This window comes from Athene cunicularia (genome assembly GCF_003259725.1).
Source record: "Athene cunicularia isolate RWA chromosome 14 unlocalized genomic scaffold, athCun1 chr14_part1, whole genome shotgun sequence".
NCBI classification, from domain to species: Eukaryota; Metazoa; Chordata; class Aves; order Strigiformes; family Strigidae; genus Athene; species Athene cunicularia.
Genome location: NW_020799118.1, coordinates 5,197,169 through 5,211,001, shown reverse-complemented (window position 1 = coordinate 5,211,001; position 13,833 = coordinate 5,197,169). Strand labels below are relative to the sequence as shown.

Genomic DNA, 13,833 nt, shown 5'->3' with positions numbered 1-13,833 from the left:
CAAGGTATTATGCCAATTTATGCTATGAATTGATGAACTATTAAAACACTGGATGTGGCCTTCCTACGGTTCAAAAGTTCTTCATGTAAATTTTCTAACTATTCATCAGACAAGGTGGACATTTTTTTACAACTAGCGCAATTCAGAGAAAACAAAATGGGTTATTTCTGACTAGAAGAGAGCAATGATAGACTTTTATATTAAGACCCAAATTATAGGTAGATACATGAAGGGAGAGTAAGAGTAAGGAATGGCAACAGATAACTTAGTTTTCTAGAGTTTGACCACAGAAGTGATGTATTATAATTTTTTTACACTCCTTTTCTCTGGTATATGGTCACATGCTTCATTCTGCAAGATAGGGCTCACAGGAGTTTTTGTTAAATAGAATATAGGAACCAACAAATATTAAATTTGCAGTGAAATGGTTTTAAATAAAAGGTTATAAATAAACGAGTTCCCAGTACTTACTGCTTGTTTAATGTGCAGCTGAACAGCCATCAAGATAAATTCAGAACTGATTACATCAGCTTGAATATCATCTAAAAAAGAATGAATGGTACATGAAAGGAAAAGAATTCCTGCAGGGAGAACTGTGGGATTTTTTTGGGGAAAAATGTTTTACGTGTCATAGCTTTGTTAATCCTTAGGTTGAAACTTCGTAACTTTTGTATGAAGTATATCGTGGGTTTTTGGTCTTTTTTGCCCCTTTCTTTTATCTGAAGGTCTGAACTCCATTCTTTTTGCAATCAACATTGATAATAAGGATTTAAATGGACAGAGCAAGTGCACACCCACCGTGTCTGATTTGTTAAAGGAATCAACGCAAAATGTAACCTCATTATTGAAAGAATCCACTCAGGGTGTTAGCAGCCTTCTTAGAGAGATAACTGCATCATCTGGTGTCTCAATTCTAATAAAACCTGATCAAGATACTGACCCACTTCCTGTTCTCTCAAAGAATGTAAATTCAGGTAAGCATTTTTGCAATGTTAGTGTAATTCAGAAACTTATGAAATATTCAGGTGTGTTTAACTTTTTCAATTAAATTTAATGCACTGTGATGGAACAAACCCCTTAAAATAAGTTCACAACACATACAAACTAGTTGAGTGTGAAATAAAAATTACAAACATTTTTAGAAATACTGGTGTGAATACTGGGTGATAAATGTGTATTTTAGCTTTCTTGTATCACTGTGAGAGGGAAGCTAAACTATCTTAGTGCTTTGCTTGAACCTGAATTTCAATTTCTTATTCATAAGATTATGCCTTGCAGTTTCTGATGTAATGATTTTTCACTTTTAATATGTTTTCTTTTGGCACTTTTATCAGTCAGAAATACACTGCCATATATCTGTTGTTATATAGATCAGATAAAAATCATTGTAAACTTCTTCAAGCAGTACCCATATTTACAGTCTGAATTCCTATGTGAAGTATGTAATTACGCAAATAAAAATTCTCATACACTCTTTTTACCTTTAAATGTGTTAGTGTGGCAACCAGTTTGTAGGATGTTCATTACTAACAAAAGACCCAAAGTCTTAATCTCTTAGAACCTGAAATTAATCAAGCAAAATGTGATGTGATATTATACATTTTCCGTTCCGAAAATAGCAAAGGAATATTTTATTAATGTTATTTCCAGAAGTTGAGCTGAAATAATGTTTTGCTTTGTAAAGGTACAAAACTGCAGGGAGATTCTGGGATATATGTGTTTTTCAATTAAGAAACAAGGTTTGAGTTTAGGCTTTAAATTGTTTTGGTTATGACAGAAAGGAAAAAAAAAACAACCCCACATGTGAATGCTATCTGGAATAGAAGTTAAGATAAAGTCTTTTTTTAATTGGCATTTAAAATAGACTTTGTCTCAAAACATAGCTTTCAAAACAAGCTTGTGGTAAAGTTTTTGTTGTTTAGCACTTTAAATGAGATTAAAATAGTAGGCGATACTTGACTTGGGATAACTTTGTTAGTATAGAATAGGCTTGCAAGATGAAATAACAGAATAATTGACCATATGCTGCACATAAGTCTACAACATATTATGTGTACAGTACATGCGTATACAGTACAGTAAGGTACAACTTACAATAAAATGTCACTTTAAAAAAATTTGACTTGTTCAAATGCCATTATGTGTTCAATGTTAGAGCAAGTCAGATGTTTTCATTAAAGTCTATGTTCTTTTCTGGAATTGTATTTGCATCCAGAATGGGTTTTAACATTCTCTTACTCTTAGAAGTATGTTTATGTGTTTTGTGGATATATAACAGCTGGACTTGAATTAAGCAAAACAGTTTAGTCCCAGTGTGAGTTGTCTTGGTGAGTAAATTTCTGGTATTTCTTAAAGTGCTTCAACTTTGCAAGATCATTTCGCTTCATGTGCATATCGGAATCAGTGTGAATAGGTAATAATTTAAAAATAAGCGCTGTCACAGCAAAGATATGTAATGAGAGAGGATATCAGTGTATATTAGCTGAGGGGAGGGAACAAGTTTAATTTCTTTTTCTGAAAACTGACTCTGTTTCGAGAATATAGACAAACCTAGCTTCATTTGATTGCAAGTTGTGTATTTTGTTTGTGTTGTGAGTTCTTTTCAATTTTTTCTCCCCAGAACTGTTTCATGTTTTCTCTGTTGTGTAGACATACTGTGCAATATACACTACACTAGCCATATTCCATGGAAGAAAGTGACAGGAAGGCTAACTTTTTATGCTAAATTTAATTTTATAAGTTTGTTGAACTTTTTTTTCCAGTTCAAGTTGAATACTGTTATGAATGCACCTCCATTTTATCTTCTAAAATCTGAATTATGTAAGGCATGTAAAATAAAGATGGTAATTAAAGGTTTAAAGCTCATGTATATCGAAAGATAATGAAATGTCTTGTAGATTTAAGTGTTCCTTTATTTACTGATCTCATCTAGTACATGAACTCTTTTAAGAGAAAAACAAGTGTATTACATTGATTCTCTTTTCTAAACTATGTAAACCTTTATGTTGCTACTAGATTTGAAATATAAAAAAGATCGAAAAAAGAAGAAGAGAGTAACAAATATTATCTCATTTGATGAAGAGGAAGATGAGCAAAATTTGGGAGATGCCACGAAGACACTGATTACAGGAGAAAGTTCAGAGGAGAGTGTAGACAGATCTTCAGTTTTTGTATTACCCTCATCTGAAAGCACTCTTGGAAAAAATTTGAGTGGGAGTGAAAGTAACCATTCATGGAAGAGCAATTCAGTATTCATGAATGGAGAGTATGAATACCAGAAACTAGATGTGAAAAGCATTGATGATGAAGATGCAGATGAGGATGAGCTATATGGAAAAACGTTAGAAAATAAATGCACAGAAGGTGAAACTGAAGCTACTGAAAAGTAAGTAATGTTACAGGAATCAGTGGTAAATTTTCCATGCTCCCCACTTCTGCCAAATTCCTTGGTGGGTACTGGCAAATTTGTGTAACTAACTGAACTATAGGTTTTCTTTTCCTCTCCTGGGCACCCCCCCCTCCCCTTTTTTTTTTTTTTAATCAGTTGGACTGCTGTGGTGATGGTATTTTCCTTCTGAGCTGAAAACCAAAATTTCAAGATATCAGAATTGTTCTCCTTCAGATTCTCAGTTATTGAAATTGTTGCATGATGTAGGCTATAATTCTGGCCTATTTGAAGCTTCCTTATTCTTAGTATGATATCACCTCTCTTTTGACTTCACAGTAAAACCACGTATTTTAAAGAATAAGGCTGTTACCACCAGTTTAGATAGTTAAGACAAAACTGAGAGAAAAAGAATAATTTTAGATACTAATATGCCCTCTTTATTTCTGACACAGAAATCCTTTTGGAGAAAAACAGGCAAGTACTGCTTGTGTCATCTGCTTTGGATGGATGGTCTCATCTTTAATGAATTTATGTATGTTTGAACCAAGAAATTGGCAAGCAGATTGAAATAAAAATTTTTCTGGCAGTGATATCTCTGAAAGAAATATAAGCATTGTGAGCATGCTTGTTGACTGTTATGAATAGGTTGTTTTGTTTGTTTTAAATATAGGCCTCATGAAATAGGCATATGCAATTCTCAGATATGCAGTTGGACTCCTCTACAGGTCCTGAATGATGACTCCGATGTTCTATTTCCAGTCAGTGCTGTTGGCTCTTACTCCCAAACAGGTAGGTATTTTAATCTGCTGAATTCCACCAAACTTTATAATAGAATTTCTAACATGACACCATGTCAAGAAATAATGGGATTGTAAGGACATAGGAGATATTGCATAACTGGGATGGGAGGTTCAATTAAAATTTAGTCTAGATCTGAATCAGAATTCTCCACTTGAGTAGATATTTATTTGAGGAGGATTTATCAGTGTCAAAATAAACCAGAGTTTTGTTGGGATTAAGCTGTGGTTTTCTATGTTAATGTTTAGGATGGTTGAATAGAACGTATCCTTATTTGTTCTCTAGATATCACTAAACTGGAAGAAGCTGCAACTGTGTTTGAGAATTTGAATTCAAATTAATCTTGACAGATTGGAGAAAGTATCAAATATTGGATGCAGTTCAGTAGAAGCTGTTTTCTGTTTATATACAGGATGAGGAATGATTGGCTAGGAAATACTTCTTTGGAAAAGTTTATGGAAACAGAATGGTTTGTGTTTGGAGGCACCTTCAAAGGTCATCTGGTCCATCCCCTCGCCATGGTCAGGGACATCTTTCACTGGATCAGGTTGCTCAAAGCCCTGACCAACCTGACCTTCCAGGGAGGGGCATTCCATCCACAACCTTTCTGAGCAGTCTATTCCAGTGCCTGACCACCCACCCTCATCATAAGAAAATTTATTCCTTATATCCAGTCTAACCTCTTTCTGTTTAAAACTGTTGCCCTTTGACCTGTCATTGCAGGCCATGGTAATGTATTGGTACAAAAAACAAACAAAAACCCCTTCCCCCTCCCTGAGTTAATATTTTGCTAGCTGTTAATGAAACATTGCTTTTATAAAAACTTTGGGTATATATTCTCATTTCAGTGATCACTTGAAATCTTCTCAGTGGCATTCAAATAATGTTTTTAACATAGTTCATATATTTTGCATATACTTTATACGTGCCAAGAGTTTAAGTGGATCGTTAACTGAAGACCTGTGAAAAAGTGTAACTCAGTTCTGTAGGTTTGGTGATAATGTGAATCGTAAAGTAATGCTGTACTGCCCTCTGCTGTAATTTAAGGCACGTACCTCTTAAGAAATGCCAGTGGTTCAAAAAAAAAAAAAAAACCAAGCACGTTTTCATTTTTTGTTTCTTGTGCTATCTCATCTTTCAATTCATGGAGAAATGTATTTAGGAAACATTATGTCGTTTGTTTTATAGTGTTCTCTTAAATTTTATACAGAAACTGTTAGAAAAAGTCCATAGACTTATAAGTGTTTGCTGACTGCAACAGATTGCAGGTGCCTGTTTATGGGGGTGTGTGTGAAATGGGATCTCACATTTGAGCTGTAGGAGATAGTATCCAGTCAAACGTCACAAGGCCTCAGGAGCTAGAGCCAGGGGATTGTAGGTGAAATCAAAAGCCAGGAGACCAAGCCAAGACTTAGTACTGGAGACAGATGACCAGAAAGAATAAAAAAAAATCTACCAAAAAATATAATATGTAACTTTTATGAAGGAGATACCAAAGACCCTTGTTTCATCTTGTTTCATCTTAGAACCGTTTTGAAGACAGAGCACAGACTGCTAGAGATGATCAACAAGACCCATTGAGATCTCTTCTGGCACAGTATACAGATATTTTAAGTTCTTCTCCTGCCTCTCTTTGTTTTTGTGGTAGACCCTATGGTCGGTCCAACATGCAAGCCAGAACGATACAGTGTGGGGCTAGTGAAAGGAACCTTCATCAGTTATAGGAAACAGCAGTGCAGATTCTGCTCTCTGATTTCCTGATTTCAACTTTCCAGTCTCTCACTGGGCTGTTCTGAACAGTCCTGAACTGCCAGAGTGTGCAGGCAGTCTTCATTAAAAGGCCCAACATGCAACCCAAATGTCAGTCAGTCAGGGAGAGTGATACACATCGGTATGCTCACCCTCTCCCTGGCCATAATGACAATTTGATGAGATCCAAAGCTGTCTTAGGTAGACTTTGGAAGTTAGACTTGTATTAGATGAATGATATCGGAGGGAACGTGGGTTAGCTATTTCTGAGGGCAGTTCAGCCCAGTAACTGGCAAGTTCACTATTATTATGACACCCTTTTTGCTAAAACATGGTTGATGAGCTCTTTTAAAGTATATAATTTAACCCAATATTTTGGTTTATAGGTCTTAATGCAAATCAATAACAAGACATACATATATTTGACGTGGATTACAGCATAATCTATAGTGTCGTATGTTGATATCAAAGTTTTCAGTTTTAGTCTGTTGCCGTGCTTAGGGATGTGTCAGAGCATATCATATCTCCGTGTACCTAGAGATGAGAAAGCCTGAGTCAAAATTCAGTTGCCTGGAACAAAAATGGAGTAAGCATTTTAGGAACTGAGCTTCAGTAAACTTTACACCTTAAAAAATGAACTTTCTCCTCCATGGTCATTCTGACATAACTCTAATTCCCATTAACTTTTTTTTCTAGAATTCCTGCTTTTCAGTTCCATGATACTTTAACTCATGATTTTAGGGTTGTTCTATGGTAACTTTATTACCCTTACATAGTGAAATGCAGAAAAGATCACTAAAATTTGATTTTTGTTTATTTCCATCTGAACTACTGTAATGACAGGCCCAGTGATGTGTATATTTTGATCCTGACAGTTGTGCATTTGTGGACAGATGCATATTATCCATGCTTTTAAAAAAACTACCTGTCTGATTCCTGATGTTTGGATAGGTGTAATGAGCCAGAGAAAAGCCATGGTTCTCTGTTGGCAATGCATAAAGGACTGGTGTCTTTGCAAGGTTTCTTGTATGGGGGACTAACCACAAATTCTTTTCCTCCAAGTCCCAAACAGATTTGTAATGAGTATCAGATGCCATATGGTGATTGAAATCGTGGGGCTTGCAAAAATAACTTCAGTAAGAAGTTTCTTCATAGCTTGGCAATATTAATATTAATGTAAAAGTACATCTAAATTATAATTTAGCAACTGTGCAATACTAGTTTTTCTAAACTGATGGCTGTGTTTCTAAGGGTCCTGCTGGCATTCAGGGTGAATGTGCAGAAGGCAACCTTGGAGAAAGAATTTAAAGGGCTTAAAAGCTTTTAGTAAAGATCAGTATGTCTAGTTAAAAAATTTAACTACCTTTCTTCTGGTTTTTATTTTATTTTATTTTTTAAGTACTGTTAACTGAAGAAATCTAATGCTTATGCTTTCTACTTTAGATAACTTGGAGAATGGAGAGGGGCATGAACATGTTCGTGCTGTGGAACTGGTTCCAAGAAGATCTGATCTTCCTTACAGGTATGTGTCAAATGTGTTTTTCTTAAAAGAAAAAAAATATCTTCACCCTGTAGCTGCCAATTTATTGTTACCTAATGTATAGCTACTCAGTGCTGGGAAAACAAACTGTTCATCAGGGTACTTTTGCAGATATTTGAAAAGACAAATGCAAAAGCCTACACTTCACTTACTGCATAGTTTCATAGATGGAACTTTTCCTAATTATCTTGAAGCCACGTAGTCATGTCAAGTAACAGGCAGACTTAGCCTCCTGCTTTTGAAAACAGGTTTTATGCTGGTTTTTATGTTATTTTTTAGTGTATTCTGCATGGCCTGTTGATTTGGATCTTTTTGTGTGTAAAATCAGACTCACAGCAGATACATTAAAGGCTAATTAAACATAAGTTGATTGAATATGGGTGAATATTATGACAATGCTATTTTCTGGAATGCTTTTTTCTTAACTTTTGAATTCAGGATTTTGTTTCCCATTTGTTGATGATATTGTACTTTTATGACTAGAGTGGAAGTCAATCCTCCAGCTCAAGTGAATACATTAAGCACTATATTGCCTTCAGCCACCGTGCCAGAATCCATGACAATTAGTAAGTACTTCCTTGATGTATCTAAATTGATGGAATTAACTTTTATAGTCCTATAACTCTTCATTTCTATTTTTATTTCAGTAAGATCTGTTTATAGAGACATACAGCACTTCATTTCTGATATGCTGGCCATGTTAGAAATGTCCACTAAAATGATTTTTGAATTTGCAGATCTCATGTTATAGTTCATTGCAACTGGTATGACATTAGCGTCTCTTTCCACAGAGAATCTGATGTCATCTTTTACCCAAGATGTGGCTTCAGTGGTTAAATGAACAATAATGATTTAATTTGATTAACATCTTTAAATCTCTGCAAGCTCTGATAACACTAATGGTTGGTTCTGATGTGATCTTAATTATTTTGCCTGCTTTCATTAATGCCTAGTAGGGAAAAAACCCAAACAAACATGGAACTCTTTCTATGTATACTCAATCTGCGGTTTTGATAGAGAAATCTCCAAACATAAATATGGGCTTTCATAACCAAAAATTTAAGATTAAGATGGAGGACAGTCATATTTGCAGCAGTGTTAACAGTTGAGCTGGACAGGATAAAATAGCCTTTGCTGTAGAAATAGATTAGTAGAAGTACAGGCAGTTTGTTTACCCTATCATTAATCTTTTTCTCTTCACATAAGCTTGTAGAACAAAGACCTAGTTCTTAAACTAACTAGTGGTCTAAACATGTAAGCCAGTATGGATTTATTTTCCTCACTGTACAAAAAGTTTTGTAACTGAACAGGTGTATATGGCTCTGGGGTGTGTCTTTGTCTGTTTCTTTTTATAAATTTAAATATGTAAAAATTCCAAATGATGAAATTTTGGGAAGTTAGAACTGATGCAGCCAAGATTATTTTCTGAAATCGATTTGTGAAATTATCAAAATGAATGAACCCTTAAGATATTCTAATGTCATGTTCAAACGATATCTGTCTTCAACATATGTTAAAGGAGGTAGAGCATGCATTTTTGCTGGGTACTATTTCAGGCTCTGGCATGGGTCTGCAAACTGAACTTTACAAAGCTGAAAAATCCCATTTTACAAAGTGCTTTATGAAGTTGGGATCTGGTTTGAGGCTTAAGTGACATAATTGAAGGTGTAGATGGAGTGACTGTTGATAGTTACTGTGATACTTTGGTCACTGGATATTCTCTGCTCATGCTAATACTACGATATCCTTTCACTCTTACATTTTTATTTTATTTTTCAGTAATAGAATTTTAATGGGAAACTGATTTTATTGCACTCTTATTAAATTTATTTCACAGGTGTATTATGTACCAGCAGGGGCCGCAATTGGTCTCCTTCAGTTGCTCAGTTAGTCGGTATGTGTAGTTAAGACAGATATACAATAGAAAGTAAATCTTGAGATTTTTCAATTCTTGATACTTAGCAATTTGTAAATGAAATGAACCACAGGATCAACAGAGACATACACACTATCATTAATTTCCGATTTCAGAGAAGGTTTTAGTGGAAGGAAGGGTGGAAGCATGTCAAAACAATCTTTAAAGCCAATAGAACACTTAGTAAATAATGTAATTATCATTATAATATAAATTCAGGTGACTATACATATAAGTTAATACATTTATAATAGCTGATCCCAGATACATTAAATAAAAATGCTTTTTTAAGTTCATTGTTATTGGTTGTAGATTCTCTGCACAGGAAGAAATCAGTGCTATGACAAAGCCAGACACTGAAGCTCTTTATTGCAATTAGCAGCAGAATTATTAAATGGTGAGGCTCATAGCTTGGTTGCATAGCAACTAATTCTGACACATCAGACAAGAAAAATGGAATGCAATAGTGCAGTGAGAAAAGCTGTGAGGTCTCCAGTGATTGGATTTTTGTGCTTCTTATTTCTGAAGACAAAGCCTGAAATGATATTTTTTTTTTCCAAATTATTCTTTTCCTGCTTCCTTCCAATTTAATAGTATAGTACTAACCTTTTCTTGGTTCTTTTGATATACAGGCTAGAAAATTATGTTACAAGAGCTATAATTTAAAATTTCTGCCATTTTAAATGATTTTCCTGAATTTGTCCCATGCATTTGTAAAGTATAGGTTAACTTAGCAGTAGGTATATCTAAAAAGAATACTAATACCACTCAAGAGAAATCCTAATCCATAGGGATTCGCTGTGTATGTTAGACATAATTTGAAAATTTGCCCTTCTTTACAGATCGTTGTGTCTTATAACCAATTTGATGAGTTAAGTTTGTCAGAAGTTTTATATTTATGTGCCTATTCCATTATGTCATTTTCCAGTTTTTAAAAGATTGTGTTTATCTTGGTGTATTTGAATCACAAACAACTTTCCTTCAATTATTGTAATTGGAAAATTATATTTTCAGCATTGTTTTACACAGGAAAAATCCGTCCTACCAGCACAAGTCTCCCCATTTTGTTTCTATGGTGGAAAAGAAGGAAGTTCCAAAATTTTCATTTTAGAAGGATGCTACTTGGGTCCTTCTTTTCAAGGTTCTTTGATTATAGTGCTATTTTTAGTAAATAATTGGGAATTTAGTTTCTCCACTATAATTTTCCTCAGTTTTTAAAGCTGGGCTTAACCACAAAAGTTGTAGCATTGTACATTTTTCATATATACTTGAGGAAGCCACAAGTTTTTCATGATCACTGAAGAACTTTACTGAATAGTCAAACCTACAAATTATATTTTTATCCTGGCTGTGGTGTATGTTTTTGTACTTCCTGTGTCCTCTAAATAGCTTCTGACCTGTTCTGTAACTTGGTTGCCACTGGTCACTGACAGGTACTAAATTCTTGTGACTTCTCTGAAGGCACAGCTGTGGAAAGAGGGTGTATAAATTTCATCACCAAGGAGAAGCTGCAGTTCATCTTGCAGAATTTTTTTTTTTGGTCAGGACCCTTCTATACAGTAGAACACTGTATTGTCTAATTGTTTCCTACTAAAATTTGCCCTATTAATAGTGACATGACAGGATAATATTTACAAGATTTTGGAGCACTATATAAAGCCTTAATAGCCAATGTTCTTGCAGTCAGCTTAGGGAGCATGTCTTTAAAGGTCAGACTTCTGATTTAAGATGTAACCAGTCTGCTGGAAGTTTTATTTGTCTCTGAAAATATCTGTGTAAATTTGCACTCAGGAAAATAAAAAAATAATTCCTGTAGACTGCTCCCAGCCCACCCTGATATTCTATCTGCAGGATTGCAGAGGAGTGCTGCATGACCTTGTGCACACTGAGAGATGATTTCACTTACAGCTTATTCTTCATAACAGGTGATTGCAAACCATACTTACCCAATCCTTGGCTAAACAGCATATGAAACTTATAAAAGCTTTATAGAAGCTAGGTTTTGCATGTAGCATGCACGTGAATTAAAAAATGTTTTAGAGAAAAAAACCACTTTAAAAAGTGAGGTTTAATACAGAAAATTAATACAGAAAATAGCACATTCTTGGATTTTTATGTTATTTTTTTTACTGATAAAGACCTGGTTTGGAATTACTGGTTTACACATGGGAATCTTTTTTTTTTTTAAGAAGTTGTTACAAAAATATCTCTTAAGATTACATAATTGGAAAGACTTCACTAGTTCTTCTATCTGTCTTTGTGAAACTCTGATTATCGCTTGAATTTTAGGTATGTTGGTTTTGAATGCTGATCCTTAATAACAGTAGTGTGTCTCTTTCCATTAATGTTATTTTCCAGAACGTAAATGACATATCAAGCACAAAGCAGTTCAGAAGTAGGACATGAACTCTAGCATCAAACAGTTTTCTGAAGTGGGTATACTTGGCCATACTCCCACTGTTTTATTTAAAAAAAAAAAAAAAAAGGGAGAAAGATTGAGCTTGTGAAGTCCAGAAGTCAGAAAATGCCAAATTGTATGGTTTCTGCTACAACTCTGATTTTTCAAACTTTTATTTATTCCTTTTTCTAACCCACACAATGAATGAGACATAAGTCTGCTGAAAAAATTAGGTTATAATCATATGATCATACACTGATCTCAGAGGAAAATCTAATACAAAAACTTATGAACAAAAGCTTATGAACTGTGGATGTTCTGGCAGATTTGAAGTGGACCTGCCGCAGTGGATGATACTGGATTTACTTTGTTTGCATTTAGCTGACTGTTCTGACATGCTGCTAAAATTTTTCAAGAAGCATATGTGAGAGTAAGAAATCATGATTTTTGAGTTTTGAATGTTATGCCTGAATTAAATAGGACAGTGTCCTTTTAGTTCTATTCAGTAACTTGCATCAGAAGATCATGAAATTAAAATTTCTGATTTTTTTTTTTCTAGGTAACTTTTTGTATATTGAATTACACTAGTGAATGTTTGACTCCTTGTATATATATACTGTGGATGGAGAGATTAAAGAAGTGTTGATGATAAACTAGATAGTTCTTGTGTTTGTTCTGAGTAATTGATAGAAAATGTGCCTCCTTAATACTCATCACTTCAAGAAGAAATAACATTGGTATAGCAATGAAGCAATATTGCTGCTAGGGTAAGCACAGGCTGTATAAGCCTTCTTGGAGTCCTGGGCTCCTAGTGCACATTAGTTGTTTGTGTTGATGCTTTCTTCCACATCTCCACAGCTATCTGTAGTTGAACTAAATTAGAAAGAAGTACTGACTATGAAGTGTGTTTTCTTTCATGGTCCTAAATTAAGCATTGATTTTTGTCCTATAAGTAATAATGAAATTTGGAGTTTCTGCTTTGCTGTGTCTCCACAGTATTGTCAGTTCCATAACTCCCAGAAAAAATGAGGCAAATGGAAATAAAAAGCATTTTAACATCTTTTATTGCAAAAGTCTTTTTTCTTCTTTTATGCAAACCATTGTCTTTAATAGAATGTTGTTTTCATGCTCTGCTTACCTATGTGTGGGTTGGAGATGGGGAGTGAGAGAAGATGGAATTTCAACTCCCAACTTGTAAAGAAGATTCTGGGTGGAATAAGAGAAAGAAGATTTAAGTTATTAGTCCAGTTAAGGTTACAATTTGAATAAGCTGGTAAAACTGGAAAAATGAAGACGATTTATAATACCTTCAACTGTTTAAATGTTAATAAATCAGTACACGTTTAAACAGACTGAGTATGCATACAGGCAATTAGAGTAGTCACTCCAGCATGTGTAGAGCCAGCGCCACAATAACTTGTCTGAGTAGCAGTGGCTTTTAATTTATTCAGAGCCAGAGAAATAATAGCAACTAACTCAGATTGTGCATTGTTGTATTTTAATGGCACTCTTGAAATATTTAAAATGCTATTGGCTTGATCCTTTCTTGAGGAGGATTCTGAATTCAACTTTATAGTTGAAGATCTTTATTTTGTTAGTGTTACTGTACTGAAAGCTTACTATGGATGTTTTTTACTTGTGTTATACACTTGTACAAGTCTTGAACACTGCCTGCATTATTCTATTCTTCTCATCCGCAGAACAATTTTTTTAATTTCACAGTTAGGCTGATGGATTATGGTCCATTTTCACAACACTATATATTTTTTTCAGGACTTATACAACCCACCAATTTTCCACCACCAAAAACCCCACCAACAAACCACAAAATCCAAACAAAAAAACCTTAAAACCCCCAACCTTTCCAGTCTGCCCTCAAAGTGACTGTCTTATCATGACAAAAAGAATACTAATAGTGTGTAGAGTTTCATGATCACAAAGTTTGATATTTTATAGCTAAATGTAACACTTAAATTGCAGAATGTGGGGTTTGGTGTGGGTTTCTCCCCCCCCCCCCCCCCCCCCCCCCCCCCCCCCCCCCCCCC

General features: G+C 34.6%; 1 protein-coding gene across 1 annotated transcript in view; it reads left to right on the top strand.

The window, feature by feature from the left end:
- SNX29 (sorting nexin 29) overlaps positions 1-13,833 on the top strand; it is a 125,130-nt gene that overhangs the window by 15,289 nt on the left and 96,008 nt on the right. The window contains exons 7-11 of the mRNA XM_026859141.1: positions 726-974; positions 3,016-3,385; positions 4,059-4,177; positions 7,379-7,457; positions 7,959-8,041. Of these exons, the coding sequence (XP_026714942.1) occupies positions 726-974; positions 3,016-3,385; positions 4,059-4,177; positions 7,379-7,457; positions 7,959-8,041 (900 nt within the window). The remainder of the gene's footprint in view (positions 1-725; positions 975-3,015; positions 3,386-4,058; positions 4,178-7,378; positions 7,458-7,958; positions 8,042-13,833) is intronic.